The sequence below is a fragment of the Eublepharis macularius genome, chromosome 5 (genome assembly GCF_028583425.1).
Source record: "Eublepharis macularius isolate TG4126 chromosome 5, MPM_Emac_v1.0, whole genome shotgun sequence".
NCBI classification, from domain to species: domain Eukaryota; kingdom Metazoa; phylum Chordata; class Lepidosauria; order Squamata; family Eublepharidae; genus Eublepharis; species Eublepharis macularius.
The window spans coordinates 117,076,700-117,099,590 of record NC_072794.1 but is presented as its reverse complement, the minus strand read 5'-3'; the positions used below and the strand labels follow the sequence as shown (position 1 = coordinate 117,099,590).

Below are 22,891 nucleotides of genomic sequence, written 5' to 3'. Positions count from 1 at the left end.
CGGAAATTCAAGACTGGATTCAAAAATTGTTGCACATGGCGGAAATGGACAAATTAACAAGAAAGTTAAGAGAACAGAATCCAAGGGAATATGTGGTGGATTGGGAGAAATTCAAAAATTACCTAGAGAAGAAAGGATCAGAGTGCTGTTGGGAGTCAACTCAGAAAAGGGGAAGGGGGAGGGGTGGGATAGCATATGTCAAGAAAGGGGGAATATTTGTTTTTAAATGTCTTTGGAATATATGTGAACCCATCCAATAATTTTTTTTAAAAGAGGAATTTAGAGGTGGAATTAGCTGCCTAGGGATGTGGGGTGTTCCCACTCATTGGCAGTCTTCAAGGACCTGCTGTATGGATACTTGTTGAGGATGCTTTAGGCTGTTCCTGCATTGGGCAGGGGGTTGGACTAGATGGTTTGTAAGGCCCATTCCGACTCTATGATTCTATGAGTAGGCAGTACACATCTTGATAGCAGTGACGCTGCAATTATTGCTGTGAACATGTCTATGGCTGAACTTCCTGTGTTTCAAGGTAGCGATCAGATGTGAGCTGATTACTCGGTCTGTTTGATTCATGCCAAGCAGATTTGAATGCCTGCCAAGCCCATTCTCATTGAGTTTTCCAGAATTGCATGTGAACAAATATGCTGCTCATTCAAACTGATCGGCAGCTATTAGCTTCCCTAAGGACGATTTAGCCAAACACGAAAGGATGGATTTTATTGAAACACAGCATTTATTGATGGCTTATATGATTTAATTGTGTATTTAAACAATCACATGCCAACACAGCCATTACACAGCAAAGATGGGGATGTAGTGGACCTCAATCGGCCTGAATAAGAACCTGAATGCCTAAAAAGTCAATTGTGCTGTACTGCATGGTTAGGAAGGAATATAGTGAAACAACCTGTTGAACACCCACAAACAATGAACTGTTGAAATGACTGTAGGAAAATCATGTGTTTGTTCACGACTGGTAAACAGGGAACAAGCCAAACTGGCAGGTTTTCGAGGATTCCTACTGAGTTGGTGTTCTGGCTCAGTATCAAGCTGCTTTCCCATGTATTCAGACAGAAGTACACAGCCTTAATGCAGTGTCTAAAATCTCAGTTTTTCTTGGCATGTTATCAAGTCCATTTAATTATCATTATCTTGCTATACAGTTCAGCAGGCAATGTGAAGGTAGTAGTCCTTTTTGTGTTTCATGTCTGCTAAGAGATATCATAGGAGGAATGTGTTTTCTCTGTGACACATCTTTCTAAACCTGTATGTCTCATGTGAGGAATTTGTAACATTTGAAGCAGCCTTCACAAGGCTTTTTATAGCTGCAAAATTTCAGTGCAGAAGGGAGGAACCGATATGAACACAGCTTGTCACTTTAAATCTCTTTGGTATCTTGCAGATTGAGCACCAAAATGAAAAAGACAATTAAAAAAATTACCTTCACATTTGGGGACAGGGAGACTCCATGCACCAGATGCAGTGCAATAAATAGTTGCCTCTCCAATAAGGATGTACCCAGGTTCACAGCGGTATTTTATAGATTTTCCATTAGTAAATATTGCCAATTCCAGGGCATTGTGTTCCCCATGCAGGATTTCTGGAGGTGAAGGACATTGTACTACTAAAAACGAGAAAGGAAAAAGGGAGTAGAACTCAGCTGTGGTGAAAGTGAGATGGGATTTAGCATGAACATCCAAAAGTCACAGTAGTTACATGCATTCGTTTAATGAAACCTGGCACAGTTAGGAAATATCCACAATTGCTTATTCTAATGGCAACAAGAAAACGTGAGGGAAAGAAGGAAGTGTCTTTGCAATTTTGATTCGGATGGAGAAGAGAACTAGTATAGAAGGGCATAAGGAAATCCACAACCAAAGGTTCCAGTAGCCATATAAAAATGGTGACATAGCTGGGGGCCAGCAATAGTGTCCTCTGATATGTGAGGGGTCACCATCAGACAGGAATCTGTGTGGTGCAGACTTTCTATTTGCTCAGTTTCCTCCTCACCAAATTGTAGTTGTCCTGTGACATTCACTGACATTAGGGGACAAACACATGGAGCTCGCTGTCTGAATGTTTATCACAGAGCCTCATAACAGTTAAAAATTTTTTTAAAAAAGGTAGGCCACATAACATAACCCTATACAAAACTAGAGCTAACAACTGACTTTTTCTATTTGGTAACATTTATATCTCTGCATGATACTCATATTACAATGTGAGATGGATGAAGTATGCATCCTTAATCTACATGCACACACAATATTCAATATATGTGTATGGCACCAACATCACAGATGTAGTTTACATTGTATGGAAATCACATGTTAATCCAAACCCTAAGCCATAGCACAGCCAACATAAAAATAAGGCAGCCTTGAACAGCTTCTCTTTTTTGTGCGCTGTCTATGTAGCCCTGAGTCATACATGGTTCTACCAATAATATCCCAAAAAGGGATATTTGGAGCTACTGCTGTTCCTCAAAACAACTTCAGTTCTATCTACAAAGTTAAAGAGAGGAACATGAACTTGCAATTGATTCCTCCACACAGCATGCCTAAATCAGCTACACCTGATGTCCACTACAATTTTGAGTACTTAAATGTGACCTAGAATTTAAAATCATATCAAATTTCTACACAAATGGAAGGCCTTACCTGATGGCTGACTCTCCTGCAAACATTCTAGATTTTCCTGACATGGAAAATAAAAAGACTGAGGGCCAAGCTACAAGTGACGAATGACACTTGAACAGCAAGTGGATTGAGTGGAGCGCAAGTGAACAGGGAGAAATACACTTGCCGTTCAAGTGCCATTTGTCACTTGTAGCTTCGCCCTGAGAGAAAAGAACCTTACCTTCACAGGAAGGTGTCTGGGAGCTCCAAGACCCAGACTCAGTACAATCAATTATTGCTTCTCCTATAAGATGGTAGCCAGGGTCACAGCTGTATTCTACAAAGGCTCCCTTAGTAAAAACCTCTGATGACTGACTGGTGTATTTTCCATTGGTGATCCTTTGAGGTGTAGAGCACTGAACTGCCAAAAAGAAGGGGGGAAATGTATTCCAGTAACAAGAAATTAAAACTTGTCACCTCAACATCTGTTGTGTGATCTCAACTGTTGTATATCTTGACGTATCTCAGATAACATCTCCCAGAGTATGAAGTCTGAACAGCAGTGGCTGAACACAACACAAAGCTAATCAGGGCCTGGATTGGTATTGTTTTCCTATGTAACTCCTGATAAAAATTCTGGCAGGCATAACAGATATGGAGGAGGAAAAACAGATTCATTCCTCACTACTTTGAGAGTTTAAAATATGATTTATCATCAAAGTTCATATATAAAAGTATATTAACAAAGTTCATTCATAGAAGTATATTAACAAAGTTCATTCACAGAAGTATATTAACAACAATAGGAATTGTGATTTTGTTTTAAATATTGAAGACTGCATCCAATGTTCTCAAGCACTTGCAGCAAACAATTAACTGGAATTCAGGGCACAAAGTGGAGTGTTTCAGCATATGTGCTTTTAACCTCAGCTGTCAAACTGACTTCTGTTCACATAACCAAACCATGTACATTAAATGTGAAAGTCAGGGAGCTGATAGTTTCAGCAAGCCCCAAATCTGTTCTTCACACATTCATTGGTGGTTCTGCACCCTTGATGTTTGAAAATTAATCCTCAGTGGTTGGCCTGACCATGCAAATTGTCTCAAGGGAAGAAGAGAGCTACAAATGTATCCCTTCCCACACAACCACTACTTACTCAACAACTCCCTCAACAGTTGCTAGCAGTGTGTTCCACACAGTGTCATGTCTGAGCCCCATCCATGCCGATTTTAATAATCCTTTTGTGTTGAACCATTGTATCTTGGCTTTCACAGGTGTTTATCTGATGGGCTGTAACAGTTTCTAGTGTTTCTGACCTTGTACTCCCTCTCAGACTTTGCTATGTCTTACTTCCTAGTGACTCAACTTGATATTACAAATATGTGAAACGTTCTCACACAAGAAATGCGGCAAAAGCTTGTTTATGATTGGGAGGGGGGAAAAGTGCAGACTTGAATGTTAAAAGAGAACTCTCTTATCAACTTTTACTATTGCTGCTTAGATGCTTACCTTGCTTCTGAGTAGTCCTATGGACATATATATGGAAATGATCTGATTTCTGAATAAAAACAATTTAACCAAGAACCTGTGTCTTGCTGCAATGGTCCAGGGATCTGTCTACCATAGCCTGTCATCCATAGCCTGACACACAGGAGGTGATTTCGTTGTCCCTGCTTTCTTCTCTCTATGTGTCTGTCTGTCTGTCAGAAGAGAATGTGTTTGTGGGAGGAGATTCAAGCCCCCATCTACAGAGCTCCCAGGAGTATGGTGGCAGTTACAGGGCTCCTACTGGGCATTCCACAATTCTCCATACAGTGGAGGGTACTGTGTTTTCTTCTCTCCCTCTTATTGTGTTCTTTGTGCAAATGGGGACAAGGATATATCAGGGAAGTGTACTGACATCACTGTGCATTGGTTAGGTGCATCCATGTATGTATGACACAGAGATATGTCATCTGTATACTGCTCCATGGGCCTGAGCAGTCTTGCTACAGATTCCAGTGCAGTTACTATGCTCCTGAGTTGGATTCCCCCCCCCCCAATTTCTTTTCTCTGTGGTGAGGGCACAGAATACCAACTAGCTATACTAGTGTCATGCCCCTGTGAGCAATGCATTAATATCCAGGGTCTAGGATTGAATTGGCCAGTATAGTTACAAACGGTATAGATGACAAAAAGGTAATAGCATCCTCTCTTACTGCTCAGTAATAGAAAGGGCAACATTAAATACCTTCACAGTGAGGCAGAGGAAGGCTCCAGTTCCCAGAAGCTGTACAAGAAATAGATGCTTTGCCAATAAGTGAATAGCCAGGATCACAAAAGTAAGTGACAGACATGTAAGAAGTAAACACTTTCCCAGCAGTTACATTGTGGTTTCCATTGGCTATGTCTGGAGGGACAGGGCACTGAGATACTAAAGAAAGGCAGAAAGAATGAAGAAACAAATGAGGGAACATACACAATAGCATATACTTCATATGAAATGTTTATCCTATCTTTCCTCCGATGAGCACAGGGTGGCATACAGGATCTCTGCTCCTGCCACTATTTTTGTCCTCATCATAACTCTGGGAGGTATGCTAAACTGAAACACAGCACTTGCATTCAGAGGTCACAACAAGCTGTAATTGAATTCCAGTTAGGCATGAACACAGTTTGTTGGTTTGCTTGCCCTGCGTTTCTCTCACCTCCTTTAGTATCAGAGCCTGATCAAGCACTTCCCAGCTTGCACAAATTCCAGTTCAATTGCCGGGGCCTAGATGTTCTGCACACAAACCTAGACCAGGCTAAGAAGTGTTAGATCAAACCCTGCATGCTAGAGGAGAAGTGAGGAATGAAGAGTGGGCTTAAGCATAGCACTAAACGTGTTCATACCTGAATGGAAGTTAACTGCAGTTTATTATAACATCCAAAGCCGTTACTGACTAGTTTATAGCTGAGTGGGGTTTTGAAACCCAGATTCCCTGGTTCTAGACTAGACATGGGCACGATCTGAATTACGATTTCAAACCACCACCCCACCCCCGATTTTGGCGTTTGTGCCATCGTGACTCAGCTAATCAGTTCCGTCCACGGCAACCGATCCAGCAGTCGGGGGTTTGCTTGTTCGGGACTTGATCGGATATATTGGTTTCTGTTCGGAATTGCAGACACTCTTGCGCCAGTAATTTATTCCCGGGGCAACGGAGCCAGGGGAATGAGCTGTGTTTGCCCTCCTTCTGTCACCCTCGAAACACGAATGGAAGCCCAGCTTTCCTTGATTAGCAGGCTTCCTTCCAACCACGGAGCAGCAATCCAGGGGAGGCAGGGGGAAGGGGGTGTTCTGAAGCCATGGGCACAAAGGAAAGGCAAAAGGCAGCACAGGAGGCTGGGAGGCCACCCGCGCCATTCGTCTTTCCCCAGGACAAGGGGCGCGTGGGCAAGCCGGCCGCCCCTCATCCTGGGGAAAGGCAAAAGGCAGCGCGGGAGGCTGGGAAGCCGCCCGCGCCATTCGTCTTTCCCCAGGACAAGGGGTGCGTGGGCAAGCCGGCCGCCCCTTGTCTTGCGGAGCAGGTGAACGGCGTGGGCAGCCACCGAGCCACTCGCGCTGCTGCCAGCTCTGCAGCGCACCGGGACAGCCGGCTTGCTGCGTGGGCGGGAGGGGGACCCAGGAGCGCGCACACGCAAGAGCCTGGCTACAGTTGCCCTGGGTGCTGGCAACCGTAGATCCGGCCCTGGGAATGTCCTCTCCCTGAGGGGAGGCGGCTCATTGCCGGGTTAAAAACTTTCCCCCCCTCTACTCTAAGTGTGTGTGTGTGTGTGTGTGTGTGTGTGTGTGTGTGTGTGTGTCCCCTCCCTCCCTGAAGGGAGGCGGCTCATCGCCACCTCCCCCTGCCCGCCGGGCCTGGCGGCTGCTGCCGCCAACCACCATTCCTATATCGCTGGAAACAGCGGGGCGCCCTCCCGCTTTGGCCTTCCCAATTCCGGATCGGAAATGGGACTTGATCGGTTAGAATCGATGGCCTGGGTTCGGCAGCGGCCCAGATCCATGAACGGCTTAATCGGTATTTTTTTTTGGATCGTGCCCATCTCTATTCTAGACCCAATAATCCACATTTGCTTTCTACCTGAATATTCCATATAGGAATATTTTCACTATATATGCTTGTTTCTATTGACTCTTTAAAACAACCAGCAATGCCCATTAACTTGATACTGAAAAAAATTCTTTCGTCTAAAGCATACACCCACTCTTTTTTTCAACTTCTAGTAGACTAGAGCAGCCATTTAGCATTCCTTTTAAGGGACAAACTACACACGATGCTGTGGATGTTCTCCATTTCCAAATGCTTTCTCAAAGTACAGCAAATTTCCAGAGACTTCTCTTCCTACAGCCTTACTAGGCCCCAAAGCCTGAACCAAACGTTTAGAAAAGCCAAGAAAAGGAATAGGCAGGCCAGTTTCTTGACAGAAGGGTTGGGATGTGGTGGATGACCTAGAATACCTTAGGGATATGAATATCTGATGTTTGTTTTGTTGGGAAATATTAATTCAAATGCTTCCTAAGATGTTTCCAGGTTGTCATGCCTGATTGAGTTAGCACAAGTTGCGCAAGTTTTCTACACAAGAACTTGTGAAAAACACACCTCCACAAGATAGACGGCCACTCCACACTCCATTTTCCCCATCCTTAGTAGTACAGTGAATATAGGCATCTCCAATACGGGGGTAGCCTTTGTCACAGGTGTAAGTTACAGCATCCCCATAAAAATAGTCTTTATTGTATCTGTCATTGTGCTTGCCATGGGGAATATCTGGAGGTGGATAACATTGTATACCTAGAGAAAAAGGCAGAAAGTATATTTTAAAGATAATTATTTGAGTAATTTGTTCTGCTTTAACAAAAACTATTCTCATTTAATAGCCACATCTTTTGCCAATGGGATAAGCCAAAAAAGGGTATTATCTTCATGAATATTAAAGTAACCTTAGCCATACCTACTGTTCCTAATTTTTGCCACTCCCTGTTGTAGGTCTGTAAAACTGGTTGAATGATGCCAGTATTCCTACCACTTTAGTTTTAATTTAATTTTAATTTCATATTGAACAGAAATCACACCAGCAAGAAGCCATAGAGGAATAATATTTGCATTTAAAGATGCATCCTACTTACGTTGACAAAATGGAATTTTACCACTCCATGTGACTTTTTGGCCGGATAACACACATCGTATAAAAGACTGACCAATTAGCTTGTGCCTGAATTGAGACAGAAGCAATTATAGAGAGTTGTTACATTCCTTCTTCTGAAAAACATAGGTGCTTCGTATCTGGATGTATGCCCTGATCTGGATAGCCCAGGTGAGCCTGATCTCATCAGATCTCAGATGCTAGGCAGGGTCAGTCTTGGTTAGTAATTAGATGGGAGACCTCCAACAAAGACCAGGGTTGCAGAGGCAGGCAATTGCAAACCACCTCTGTTACTCTCTTGCTATGAAAAACCCACCAGAGGTCGCCATAAGTCAACTCTGATTTGAGGGCAGTCTACAAACACATCTGGATGTATACCCTGATCTAAAGCAAGCAACTGTACTGTACTTTGAGTTACTGTTTGAGGAAATGATATTCTCTCTCAGCTTGGATTCTGCAGATATCTTATGACATCCACTCCTTGGAGCCTAATTTGATCCATTCCAGTCAGCTAAGAGTCAGGTCTCTTTTGGGGCATGTAGATGTGGCTTTATACACCACAAACTAAGGAACAAAGATTTAATTCTATTAATTATTTCACTGACGTATTACGGAAGAATAAACTTTAAATATAAAACACTGAAATGAACAGATCACTATACTCATACTGGATAATGCACTTTAGTGATTGATTGTAAGTGAATTTTCCTGTATGAAACGTGTGAAAGCAGCCATGGTTTCACCCTCCAGTGCAAATTTATTCATATTTATTTAGGAATAAATCAAATAATTGTACTCTGTGTGATTTCCTTCTGAATGGGTGGATGGGATAAAGTAGGTCTTACTAGAAGCAAGGTAGCAGTAACAGAGTTCCATCTTCCCCTCCCTGAAGTTACTTTAAAGCTTGGGGATGGCAAGAGGCACGTGACCTTTGGTGCAAGCCCAGGGGCAAGTTCCAAAGGACTCTTAGATGGTGCCTTGCCCTTGGATGGAATAGTTATGGGATCCTGACAAGACCAAGATCTATTTTTTTTTGTTAGTTAATTGGTTGGTTGATCTATATTGTATTGAGGAGAAAAGTAACTACAAGGATAGTTGATCCTAAGACAAAGAGTCTTCCCAGATTTCCTGAATTAATCACCATAACACACCCTACCGATCTTCTCTTATCCACTCTCCTATTCTTAGGCAACTCAGGGCTCTGATAGCCTTAATCACCACCCATATTTTGCGGGTCGTCAATCATTGTTAAGTTTAGTTCTGCCCAGGAAGATTTTATCAAACCTTCCCAGTTTATTGTCTCGCCCTGGAGACAGTTCACCAGTTCACATTCTCACCCCAGAGTCAGCTTCCCAGTTCTTTGTCCCATTCCGGGAACAACCATTAAGTCATTGTTTAAGGGCACAAGATGCAGTCTTGCCCAGGGTACGTTTCACATTATAATTAGACTGCCCCTCTGCCATAACAAAAAAGAGCCCAGTCGCACCTTTAAGACTAACCAATTTTATTGTAGCATAAGCTTTCGAGAATCAAGTTCTCTTCGTCAGATGCATCTGACGAAGAGAACTTGATTCTCGAAAGCTTATGCTACAATAAAATTGGTTAGTCTTAAAGGTGCTACTGGACTCTTTTTGATTTTGCTACTACAGACTAACACGGCTAACTCCTCTGGACCTCTGCCATAACGGTGTGCATGCCCTCAGAACCAGTATCCACCCTTGAACCTCTGTTCAAGCTTTTCTGCCTTGACATGCTAGTCACTCAATGCTCTCTCTCCTGAACACCCTCTTCTGGATGGTAACTAGCACCTAATCCCTCAAACACTATCCAGTTTTCACCACTGTTTTCTAGTTAGTTCTGAGTGTGTGTTGTGTGGTTTTTTGCATGCTGTTAATCTTTATTATTTTTCATTAAACCCTCCCTTTTTGAATGAAACATCTGTCTGTTCATTGAAAGAGTTCTCAAGTTGGGACAATCCTTGTATACACAGGTGGCGTTCCTGCTGTTACCTGCCTCTCTCTGCCTGTACTTGCACACTAATTCCCCAAACTCGCAAGGAGACCCCCTTATTGGGTAACAGATGCCACCTTGTACATGGGCAAAATCAACAGCTGCCCGTACATTCTGTAGGAATAAAACACTGTGGCCTCATTTGAATGTACAGGGTGCTTGTAGAGTGAAGGGCTTGATCCTTTTATAGTTTGTTTATCTGTAGCTCCTGAACTAGCCCCTCCCTGCTGTGAGTGAAGAAGATTCTGTTCTGTTCTGTGTCAGTTGTAAAATGTCTGTTACAGAAACTCTCTCTCCTGTACAAGACATGAATGTTTCTCTCAGTTTGCTGTTTATATCATTGTAAATAGTTTTTAAATGAAGTTCTTCTTTAGCTAAACAAATTTATCTTAAATTATATTTCTTCTCACTGGGCTTCACTGTGTACTCTGCTACAAACATTCATATGTGTAGAAAGGTGGTATATCCTTCACCAGGAGAGTGATGGGATATGTCCCATACTGAGGATTGACAGAGATATTCACATCTCTCACTCTCCCCCGCCCCCCCCCCACACACACATTCTCTGTGGTGGCCCCATCCTATGGAACAGACTGCCTGAGGAGTTCAGGAGAGCCCTCACTCTCCTGGTTTTCCACAAGTGATGCAAAACTGAATTATTCAAGAGGGCTTTTTTACTCAGATAGGAGGGCTATATTGTAGCGAGGTGGTCTCAAAAAGATGCTTCACTAACAAGTTAGGGACCACAGACTATGTACTATTTGTTGCTTTAAGTATGATCCTACAGGGTAGTTCTATGTTTAGTTTCAGTCTTAGCTTATGCTACATTTCAGCATTTCTTCAACATAAGGCATTTATATACCCTATGGCATTGTTTATTGAAACGTCCTTGATATTGACTGTACTATTCTCATACTATGTAACCCGCCTTGAGTCTTAGTGAGAAAAGTGGACTATAAATGACATAAATAAATAAAATAAATAAATATTAGAGGCAAAGGAGCCCACCCAGGAAAAAAATAATAATTGGCCACCTCATGGGTCTTCCTGGCACTTACCCTTCTTCACAGGTGAAATTTACAGTGGAACCAAATGAAAGATCTTCTGATATAATCACTCTGCCATTCTCTACATCTCCTAGATTTTCACATGATCTTTCTAACAGAAAACAAGACAAATATTTTCTGCTTTTGTGTCAAGGTGCCTTTTTGTGTAAAAACTATTGTTTGGTTGCTACTTGTATTTCATTTTTAAAAAATATATTTACAAGAACAGAACAATTTGTTTCACCAAAGATAATTTAGGCATTATGGGGTATTCCTAGGAAAACAAATGGTCAATTCTTTCATCAGGACTAATGTATAGCCCAGATGAGCCTGATCTCGTCAGATCTTAGCTGCTAAGCAGGGTCAGCCTCGGTTAGTAATTGGAAGGGAGACTTCCAACGAAGATCAGGGTTGTAAAGCCAGGCAATGGCAAACCACCTCTGTTAGTCTCTTGCCATTAAAACCCCATCAGGGGTTGCCATAAGTCAGCTATGATTTAAGGGTACTCTCCACCACCATTATAGCTAATAAAAGAATGTTTAAAAAACTCACTTTTGCAGAGTTTATCAATGCCTGACCATGTTAGATTACTAAGACATGCAACAGAGGTCCTAAATCCATAATAGCCTGGTCGACAACCATATTTCACAATTGAACCAACAGGAAAGGAAGTCTTGTTTTTATATTCATTGGTTAGCTCAGCAAAGTTTAAGTTAGGTGGGGGGCCACAGCTTCCTAATAATGAAGAAAGAGAAAAATGAGATTATTATGAAACTCTTCAAAATGCAGTGTTGTGGTCTTGACTCTTGGCCTTTGGACTCATTTCCATGTACTTGAACTGTGATCCCAGGATGGCTTTGTGGATCAGCTCTTGTGATTTACCTGCTTGAGTGAGCTTGCATGTGTGTGTGTGTATGTAAATGGTTTCCCAGTATGGGCAGGTTGCCATGGCATCTGTGGCTACAGTAGCTGCTCATTAACTTTGGAATCTTATGGCAATCAAAGTTCAGGGTACTCTTTTAGAAGCATGTCCTTTCTGGACTTGCAGGTATTCCTGGTTGAATGTATATGTACAGTGACTGACACAATTGCCTCAAACACCCAAGGCTGGCTGTTATAGTAACTATAGGCTCCCCCCCCCCAATAGCAATCCTGGGAGCACATTAGGACATCTGGCATGAGCCATGTCTGAATAGTGTAGGCCTGGTCTCTATTGATCATCTGTGCATAGTCGGAAGAGAAATTTCCTAAGGCTGTCTTATTAGCCACCAGAGATGTCCAGACAATGGCTACATTATGGTTCCTGCAAGACATGCCAAATACATGTCCAAGAACAGCCCCCTGAAAATTAATAAAGCCTACACCACCATTCTGTAGTAGTACTCCTTGCCAATGACATTGCTCAAGTGATAAAATCTCAACAGAAGTACAGTCGATAAAGGCCAGATAGCCTGGAAATCCCAGCTACAGGAACCCTGCCATCAATTCCTTGTCACCACCCTGTTTGATAACAAAGCACTATAAAAGTTCATTGATGACATAGGTGACCTCCTTGGAGATTTTGCAGGCAAAAAAGGCACTTTTTTACAAATTGGTTGCTCAGTTCCAGGTGCATGATACTGAATATAATAATAATAACATTCGATTTATATACCGCCCTTCAGGACAACTTAATGCCCACTCAGAGCGGTTTACAAAGTGTTATTATTACCCCACAACAATCACCCTGTGAGGTGGGTGGGGCTAAGAGAGCTCAAGAGAACTGTGACTCGCCCAAGGTCACCCAGCTGGCTTTGTGGAGGAGTGGGGAATCAAACCCGGCTCTCCAGATTAGAGTCCCGTGCTCTTAACCACTACACCAAACTGGCCAGCTCATATAGGATACTGGCCAACCTTTTCTGGACTGGGCCTGTATGTGGCACAACTGTTGCTTAGCAATGCAGGTTGAAGCTCATCTCCTTGACTATGTATTGGAAGGGCCCCTGAGACTTGCAGAAGGAACCCATAAAGTGTTGGTTGCCTCATTCTTCAGGGTTGCTTGTGGACCACCAGAAGTTGTTTTTCCTCACCAGAGATTAGTAATGCATGGAGGTGGCCATGACTTCTATGTCCAGTTGTGCCATGTTTCAAGAGGTTTGCAAAAGTCTGGTTTTCAAGGCAACATCTAGGGCAACAACATTGTAACATAACAGGCACCACCATAGCTTGGATGTTTATGCCTCCTACAGTGCAAGCTCCTGCTCAATGAGCCCCAGTGCTCCATCCGGACCAATGCTTTGCTATGACACCTGCACACATTCCACAAGGGAAACCCTATCTACCCTTTCTGCACTCCTGCCCATCACTGTTCAGCTTGGAAAAAGCTTTTAGACTGCCATAGGCAGTGAGCCAACAGCCCAAATTTCAGGAAGAGATAGTGACAGAATTGGGACTTCACCTCTGGAATGGGGTGGAGGAGGATTGGCCATGGTGGGGGCACTGTGCTAATGACCAGGGAGTTCACCCAGCTCTAAGCATGTGAGGAATCATATATTTTTTATTGATCAGGTTTCACCATTCTATCTTTCCACACCACCTTTGCTATCAGAATTTTCTCCCCTCCCCCTAACTGTGGCCATCTTTTGCTATTGTCAACACCTACAGCTGTGGAGTTGTTTTCTGGTTTTAGTTGCCCTGTGGAAAGAAAAAACTATTTCTGCAAGAGTATGTTCCTCAACAGGCTATGTTCGGTATTCATACTCTTATGATGACAAACGGATGAGAGAGCAGGTTTTTGGCTTGTGGCATGCATGGTCCTCTAGATTCCACTCCTGCTCCTACTTTTGTGAATGTCTGCCAGACAGTAAGTGTACTCAAGATAGACTCTCTTGATACTGTTATACCTTTTCTGCCCAAAGAGGTGTGTGTGAAAATACATGACACAATATAATAGTTTGAACACTCCTAGAATATTGTTTGTTAAGGCAACACTTAAATATCAAGAAATATAACCATGAATGTAAGGATTCTTGAGAATGTGGATAAGGTGCATAAAGCATCTGTTATTCAGACAAAATTGAAACAGGTGCAGATAACTTCAGGAATATTTTGCAAATCTCCCTTGGTCTAACCTACCTCACAGGATTTTTGTGAAGATAAAATGGAGAAGGGGAGAAAGATGTTGTAAGCTGCTTTGTAAGCAATCAGCCTAGCCTCTGCCATTTTAACAGCAGTTTTTATATGGCTGATTGTGATATTAACAGTGTACAGGCCTCTAGAGTTTAAAATGGCTACTGTATTGCCACCAGAGAGCTTCTGCCGTTACTACATCCCGCCCAGGAGAACCATGGCATGAATGGAATGCCACTCAGGAATGCAGGGTGATTAAGGAATTATTAGACTTACTGCCACTCCGACCCCACCAGTGCCCAGAGCACTAAAGGCCTCGCAGAGTCAACCCCACTTAGCACATTCCTTTCCCTCCTTCTGTGATGAGATCTCCTGTCCATGATCGAGGAGCTAATCAAAGGACATTCATAAGTATAGACAGTCATTCCCGGCACAATGTATCCCCTCCCTAAAAACACTTAACCTAGCTCCGGTGTACTTCATCAGAAAACTGTCCTTTTTGTGCAGCGCTAGAACTAGTTTTGCATCTGCATTCACACACCCTGGCAGCTATCAATCAAAGTACTCAAGCCTTTTGTCTAACCCAGGAACTGACCACTGGAGTCTTTGTCCTAACTGCTAGGAGGACTCTCCTCCACCTCAGGGCACATTTTACCTATAAAGTTAAGCCCTGGCCTCATTCAAATCATGCAAGCTTCCTGGTTTCTACCTTAGGGTCACTTCCCTAAGCCTCTTGCTCTCTTGGCTGAGGATACTGGTGTTCGAAGCTACTCTCTTCCTCCATGGATTGGACCCCTTCTCCAGGATAGGTAGACAAATTTACTCCCTCTTTCTATTCCCCATTTCTGGCTATGTTTCCTAGGACTCTGTGTGTGTGTGTGTGTGTGTAATTATTTCCCCCAGTAATTTGTGTGTATATGCATGAAGTTCGTATGTTCAATAAAAGTTATTGTTTGATATTAAGCACCAGGCTCACTTGTTCTATTGGGGAGGGGACTCGGTTAAAGCTGGTGATATGGTCCATGTGGTTACCGCCTCTCATATAGCTGTCTTCCTTGCTTGCTAATTCCCCCACAAATCATATTTATTGCAAGGAGACCACTCCAGGTAACAGCTCTGCATCCCCAGTAGGGAGAAAAATGGGATATAAATATCTAATCAAACCTATGAATTTCCTGAAACTAGGAGCAGATATGATAATTAAAACTGTTCCTTGGGAATAAATGTGGTCTTTCAAACATTGGAGCTTAAAAGAACAAACACTGGAAACAGTGAACTGCAAGAGGAATTAAAAGTTAGCAATTTTGTTTTTTCCAGGGCTGATTAGAAACAGATTTATTCTGTTTCTGGCCCTCTTCCAAGATCTTCACAGGTGCTGCCCATCTTGGGTCTTAATAGAGCAGAGTGCTCTCACAGAGGGTAGTGGTTGGTTTTACTTTAATATATGTATGCTGTCACAAGGCAGGCTTTGATTTACCTGCTGCTTTCTCAGAGGCAGCAGGAGTTTTTGAGTGCTAAGCATGTGCTTCTTTCACAGCTAGTGGAGAAGGGTATGTCTCTGGCTAGGGCTACATGGGGACTGATGGCAGATGCTCATCGACAAAGGGTGGTTTCCACTTATAGCAGCATGTGGGTCTGCAGTCTCAGATGCACAATTCGTTAGTTGGTTTGAGCTGCTATAGCACACCCAAAACTGGTATCAGAATCCCTTGTGGCACTGTATATTGTATTAATGGACAAGGAACCATACTTGTGAACATACTTAGGGCCATATGCTTAGATGTATGCTTAGGCCATATGCTCCTCCAAGCTGTCATGTGTCCAGGGCTTTTTCAAGGGCAGGACAATCTCAGCAGTCACAGTGGCAGCAGGATGGCTGGTAAAGGGTGATCTGAGTGCAGAGACAAGGCAGCAGGGAGCCTCAAGTAGGGTGCATGTGAATAAACTGTCTGTTTGTATTCTCTTCACCCCCCTCCAATTCAGAAAAATTATATGTAGGGAGGGGGTTATAAATCACTTTGTGTTGAAGCACAGCCAGTTAAGCAAGCCAAGAAGCTGGGTGGGGTAAGGAAGTTGCTAGTAAGAGGTGGTGAAAGGCAAGAGTCGTTTTGTCTTTGAGCTACTCTTGCCAGACATGTTGGGAACTCAGGAGGATACAAAGTGTTGGAGGGATTATGCCAAGATACTGGATTTATATATGATGCAAAACCATTGTTAAGACTAACTGTGGTTAATAAACCAGCTCCAGATTCTGATTTGCTGTGTCCTAACTAACCACAGTTAGTGTTGTGACCTGCACTCAGATGATCAACTTTGGATAGTTTAATTAAACAAACAATGGGCTCAATGTAATTTCTGAACCAAACCATTGTTTGTTAATGAGCATTATAGTTCTTTCAATGATATAACAGGAACCTTTCTTAGTAAACAATCCAGGTGTTGTTGCTGCTGTGCAACCCCCCCCCCCAAACAAAGAATCTTCCTACACAGGCATGCTTTTGGGGGGATATATTGTCTTAAATTTTTGAACATTTGTATGGTCCAAACATTTGTATGGTCCCCCAAAAAGAAAGTCTTACTTAAATCTCTTCCGTAACTTGTATGTCAAAGGAAAGTGAGAAGATAATGGATACAAAACTTACCTGCACAGTGAGGGGCAGGCGGACTCCAAGTGCCAGAGGTAGTGCAATAAATAGTTTTCTCACCAATAAGGGTGTAGCCAGGATCACATTTATACCTCACAAACATCCCATTGGCAAACACTGCTGATTCCAGGTTGCTATGACTCCCATGCTGGATATTTGGGGGTCTTTGGCATTGCTTTACTAAAATGAGAAGGCAGAAGATGGCTATTGCTGCACCCGGAAATCACAATAATCAGATAAACCACAATTTATAAACCAGGGTTTGAATAAACTCTGTGTGATATCTGAATATGGGCGGTCCAACCAACTATGATTGGTTGGTGGGCGGGTGCCAAATTTGAATTAATTGGCTTGTTAACTGTGGTTGTACTAACTGAGATTTCTTGTGACATCTGAATACACAGATCCCACATTGTTCAGTAGCACCTGTTTACAGAGCAACAGAAAAATCTTGCAATTCAAACTGCATTCAGTTATCCTTCCAGCGTGGAACCCAAAATGTGTATGATGTTCTGCTGAAAGTTGAGACAACATGTAGTGCAATAACAGCACAGAGGAAAGATGCTTGACAGGCTTGAGCTTCGTGTTAGTTGGGGCTGTTAGTGAAAAGTCCAAACAAAACACAAAAGTTAGAGATAGTGTGTGATTTGGTCACAAGAACTCCTTTTTCATAGGTTGCTTAACAACAAGATTCAAGTACTGTTACTTGTCAGAATGTGTAACAGAAGTTTCAAGCTCTTTAGAAGCCAACCATGCACAGTAAGAAGTAATGAACCATTAGGAACCAACAGGGCACCAAGGATATATGCAATAGTTACATGATCATTATTCCATTCAACTCCCTTCAAGATCTGGTCCAGCAGTTAAAAACCTAAAAGCTTGTTCTCTTTGGGACACACTGTGCAATATCTTCATAGACTACAGCCTCCTACATGGTGTTAATTCAGGAGACAAATACAAAATTGCTTCCCTTTCTTAATGAATATACATGAGCTTAGATTAGACTTTCATACTGTTCAGTGTACATTTGAAACTTTTTGAGTAAGTCTTAAACAAATGTAACCAACATTCATGCTCAAAGCAAGGGGACAAAATCTTGCTAGTACTGCCATGGAAGCTTGCTGGGTTACCTTGGGTCAATCATACACTTTCAGTCTAACCTACTTCACAGGGTTGTTGTAAGAATAAAATGGAGAATAATGATATAAGGTGCTTTGGGTCCCATTGGGGAAATAAATCGATAGTACATACCCTTTACACAGATGGGTACAGGAGAGTCCCATGTACTGTTAGACTGGCACTGAATCACCCGGGTGCCTTGCAGGATGTAGCCAGGGTCACATTCAAAGGTAATTATCTCCCGGGGATCAAAGAGCACTTTAGAACTTGTTATTCTTCCATTCTGAATTTCTGGACCTAAACAGCCTATGACTACATATGAAAACATAAATCCACCATCAGATTCTATTTTATATGTATGAGTCCATTCACCAGGGAGTATAAGACTGTTTCTTTTTGCAGTACCTAAATATAAACACCAAACCTGAGTCTGAGGTAAGACCAGAGGGGTAACTTTCTGTTTTAACAATGGTGTACCTACATAGCTCACCAGCTAGAGTGAAATAGATGCTTCGATAGTCCCTACGAGACATCATATGCAGTATTTGTACTTTTTCCTAGGCTTCCATTACCATCATAAACTGAGTAACACCTGTTTACTCAGGTATGAGTCCATTCACCAGGGAGTATAAGACTGTTTCTTTTTGCAGTACCTAAATATAAACACCAAACCTGAGTCTGAGGTAAGACCAGAGGGGTAACTTTCTGTTTTAACAATGGTGTACCTACATAGCTCACCAGCTAGAGTGAAATAGATGCTTCGATAGTCCCTACGAGACATCATATGCAGTATTTGTACTTTTTCCTAGGCTTCCATTACCATCATAAACTGAGTAACACCTGTTTAACCACAATGTCTTCAATGGGCATAGAAGGGTGTAACGTTTTAAAGAATTGCATTAAGGCAGAACAGGGGGCCTGCAAGATCTGAAGCATAACTGTGCATAGGATCTCTCTGTATACTGACTGCAGAGAAGGTAAGCAGGCACAAGCATGCTGGCCCTGTCCCCTGCCTTAGCATGACTGCCAGCTCATGCTGAGGCAGGGGACAGGTGCTTTTTTAGCAAGGTGTAGTGAATGATACCACAAATGAAGGCTAGGATTGTTTGGTCTAAATTTTCATTGTTTAGTTTCAGGTTGAAAAGTGTTGCATTTTGCTAGGAGGCACCAAGGATAAGTGTGGACTAGCTTTGACTCATGTTTCCCACTGTGGCTTGCCACCTACCCCAAATCCTGTCCCTATGCAGCTATGGACAACAAGAAGTTCTACCTGATTGTTGTCACTCTTTGAGATATTCTTATATTTAATAGTTTAAATGAAGTTTTTAAAAGACTAAAAGAAACTCACCTTCACAGTATGGTGTTGGGGAGCTCCAAGACCCAGTCTCTGTACAATAAATTCTTGCTTCCCCAATAAGTTTGTATCCAGGTCCACAGCTGTACTCTACAAATGCCCCGTTATCAAAAACTTCTGATGCCTGACTGGTGTATTTTCCATTGGCAATACTTTGAGGTGCAGAACACTGAATTGCTAACAAGAGAGGTGAAGATGTTCTAGTAAATAATAATAATAATAATAACATTCGATTTATATACCGCCCTTCAGGACAACTTAATGCCCACTCAGAGCGGTTTACAAAGTGTTATTATTACCCCACAACAATCACCCTGTGAGGTGGGTGGGGCTAAGAGAGCTCAAGAGAACTGTGACTCGCCCAAGGTCACCCAGCTGGCTTTGTGGAGGAGTGGGGAATCAAACCCGGCTCTCCAGATTAGAGTCCCATGCTCTTAACCACTACACCAAACTGGCTTCCTAAAAAGGAAGTGAAACCTCTCACCACTTAGATTGCTTAATCCCACCTGCTGTAAATTGCGATGCATCTCAGATGACATTTTCCAAGGCCTGACGTCCTACTAATGGTAGCCAAATACAATACAAAGCTGATCAGGAGCCAGGTTAATTTTCTTTTCTCATACCAGTCTTACTAAAAAGGAACTAATCTGCAACAAGCTACTCAGCATTAAAGCATTTTTAAAGCCCTCCTGCAGACTTAGTGAAAAATAAGAGTTACACAAAACCACCCATTTTTTTAAGAGAATACAATGAGAATACATGAGAATACAATGATGATTCAAGGGTGATGAAATATTGATAATCTTTGTGGACATTTTCCCATCATTCTCTTTTCTTTTTCTTATTTGTATCATGATTGAATGTTTTTCTACTATCTTTATATTCTAAATCTTTGTCAGCGGCTATTGTAGTTATTTCCAATGTCTTATTATTTAGCAGCAGCTGACAAAATGAAGGGGAAACGTCTATACCGTGCTGGAACAGATTGACAGTGTTCTAACCTTAGTGGTATTTCCCAAAAAATTGTGTTATCTGTTCAAGGCAGAAAAAGCAAAAGGATCTTCTTGTCCCTCCATTGCTTTGTCTCACTCCCCCTCATCATGGGTAGTGAATTTCATTTAACTGAAGCGCATCTTACTTGTGATAGATTTTGTATGTAAGTTCCTGGAGACATGGGTTCAAATGTCTTCTTGAGCATAGACTTAGAGTGGCTTTATATACCGATCACTTTCTCAAAAAAAAAGTGGGTGATCTGTTCTGACAGAACTTATGCATTGCCTGTATCATTGTGGTTTACACAGCTATTAGATAAATATATGGGCCTTAAAAACCTTCAAACAAGTTTCTTAATGCACAATAAAGAATAGGATTGTTTATCTCACATTTATGAATCAAGAAAAGGATATGTCTGAAAGGGAACTTCTCAACAAGGAGCCTAATGTATGTGGAAGTTCTCTAGTCATACTTGCCCTGTTTACAGAGAGGTACAGGAGGGTCCCAAGTGCCATTTGCTTGGCAATAGATCTCTCTTGAGCCAGTCATGATGTGGCCAGCACTGCAGCCCATAGTAACCTTATGCTTATAGGTAAAGGTGCCAGAATCTCCAGCCACTATCCTTCCATTCTTAACTTGAGGAGCTGGACAAGGAGTCTCTGAAAAAAAGATATATTTTAATAACTATAAGGAAGTGCAATATGATTATTACTCTTATTATTTCCCCCCAGTACTGCCTAGCTACCTCACAAGTCCACCACATATGATACAAAGATCCCTCATGCTTTTTACATTTCCAGCATTTATTAGACGTATTCAAATTCCTTAGCGCTATTTTCTTTGGTGTTAAATACCAACGATAAATCATTTTGTAGAGATTCTCTTTGATACTGGTGCATGTCGTAATCTTCAATATATTTTTCCACAAGTATTCCCACGCCTCCATTGTTATTTCTTTATTAAAGTTTATAGCCCACTTCACCATTTGCACTTTAACTACTTCGTCTTCCGTGTACCATTTTAACAACACTTTGTAAATCTTAGAGATTTCCTTTTTATCTTCTTGTAAAATTACTTTCTCTAAGTCTGAATTCTCCATTCTTATCCCTCCCTTCACACAGTCCGAGTAGTAAAGATCTCTAACTTGTCTATATTGAAACCAGTCGTAATTTGGAGACAACTCTTGTTGCATCTTTATTCTTATTTTAGAAGATTCTATTCGCGTTATCTCCTTATACGTTAAGCCCTGTTGTTCATTATCAACCGTTCTCGGATCTATTACTTCATACGGAACCACCCAGGAGGGAATTCCTTCTTGTAGGTAATCTTTGTACTTCTTCCAAATTGTGAAGAGGCTTCTCCGAATGTAGTGGTGCAAAAACATATAGTCTGCTTTTACTTTGTCGTACCATAGGTATGCATGCCATCCAAATAGTTTTTTATATCCCTCTAAGGCCAGCAATTTGCGATTTTTCAGCATCATCCAATCTTTCAACCATACCAAACAAATTGCATCATAATAAAGTCTCAGGTTGGGCAGTTGCATTCCACCTCTTTCTTTTGCATCCTGTAATACTTTCATTTTCACTCGAGGCTTCCTGCCTGCCCACACAAACTCCGATATTTTCCTCTGCCATTTGTCAAACTGCTTAGAGTCCCTAATAATTGGTATTGTCTGTAACAGAAACATCACTCTTGGCAACACGTTCATCTTAACTACTGCAATTCTTCCCAGCCATGACAAGTTCAATCTATTCCATTTAATCAAATCATGCTCTATTTGAGTCCATAGTTTCTCATAGTTATTCTTGAATAGATCTATATTTTTTGCAGTCAATTCAATTCCCAAATATTTCACCTTATTTGTTACTTCACAGTCTGTTACTTCCATCAATTGCTGCTGTTTTAACTTAATCATATTTTTGCATAATATCTTTGATTTCTTTTTATTTACATAAAAACCTGCCAAATCTCCAAATTCTTTAATTTTTTCTATTACCTTAGGCATATTTTCAACTGGATCTTCCACAATTAACATTATATCATCTGCAAATGCTCTGACCTTGTAGGAAAAATCTTTTATCTTTATTCCATGGATTGCATTGTCTTCTCGAAACTGTATCATTAGAATTTCCAAGACCAAAATAAACAACAGTGGAGACAACGGGCAACCTTGTCTGGTACCTTTGCCAATAGTCAGTTTTTTGGTCAACTCGTCATTCACCACAATTGCTGCACTCTGGTCTCTATAAATTTCTTTCACTGCTCTTATGAATCTTTCTCCCATTTGTAGCTGTTCCATAGTGGCAAACATAAAGTCCCAGTTCAAATTGTCAAATGCTTTTTCAGCATCTACAAAGAAGAAGCCAACCTCCTTGTCACAACGCCTATCATAATATTCAATAGCATTTAAAACTGTCCTTAGATTGTCTCTGATTTGTCTGTTTGGTAAAAAACCTGCTTGTTCTTCCCCAATAACTTCGGATAACCATCCCTTTAGTCTCTCTGCCAAGATCTTCGCAAAGATCTTGTAATCATTGTTAAGTAAGGAAATAGGTCTGTAGTTTTTAACATTAGTCAAGTCCTGTCCTTCTTTAGGGATCAATGATATATTAGCTTCACTCCAAGTATCTGGAATTCTTTGATCTCTCAAAACACCATTGATCACTTCTTTTAAAAATGATGCCAGCTCATTAACCATTACCTTGAAAATTTAGCTGTAAGTCTGTCAGGTCCCGGCGCTTTTCCCAAATTTGTTGACTGTATTGCTTTCCTTATCTCTTCCTCTGTTACTTCACTGTTCAATTTAACTCTCCAATCATCCGAG

General features: G+C 41.6%; 1 protein-coding gene across 1 annotated transcript in view; it reads right to left on the bottom strand.

Moving 5' to 3' along the window:
* The window catches only part of CR1 (complement C3b/C4b receptor 1 (Knops blood group)), a 167,260-nt gene that overhangs the window by 39,087 nt on the left and 105,282 nt on the right, over positions 1-22,891 (bottom strand). The window contains exons 24-33 of the mRNA XM_054980427.1: positions 19,066-19,248; positions 17,850-18,029; positions 16,596-16,778; positions 11,398-11,580; positions 10,858-10,957; positions 7,773-7,858; positions 7,246-7,437; positions 4,851-5,033; positions 2,861-3,040; positions 1,443-1,625 (exon numbers count right to left, since the gene is read on the bottom strand). Coding sequence (XP_054836402.1) covers positions 1,443-1,625; positions 2,861-3,040; positions 4,851-5,033; positions 7,246-7,437; positions 7,773-7,858; positions 10,858-10,957; positions 11,398-11,580; positions 16,596-16,778; positions 17,850-18,029; positions 19,066-19,248 — 1,653 coding nt within the window. The remainder of the gene's footprint in view (positions 1-1,442; positions 1,626-2,860; positions 3,041-4,850; positions 5,034-7,245; positions 7,438-7,772; positions 7,859-10,857; positions 10,958-11,397; positions 11,581-16,595; positions 16,779-17,849; positions 18,030-19,065; positions 19,249-22,891) is intronic.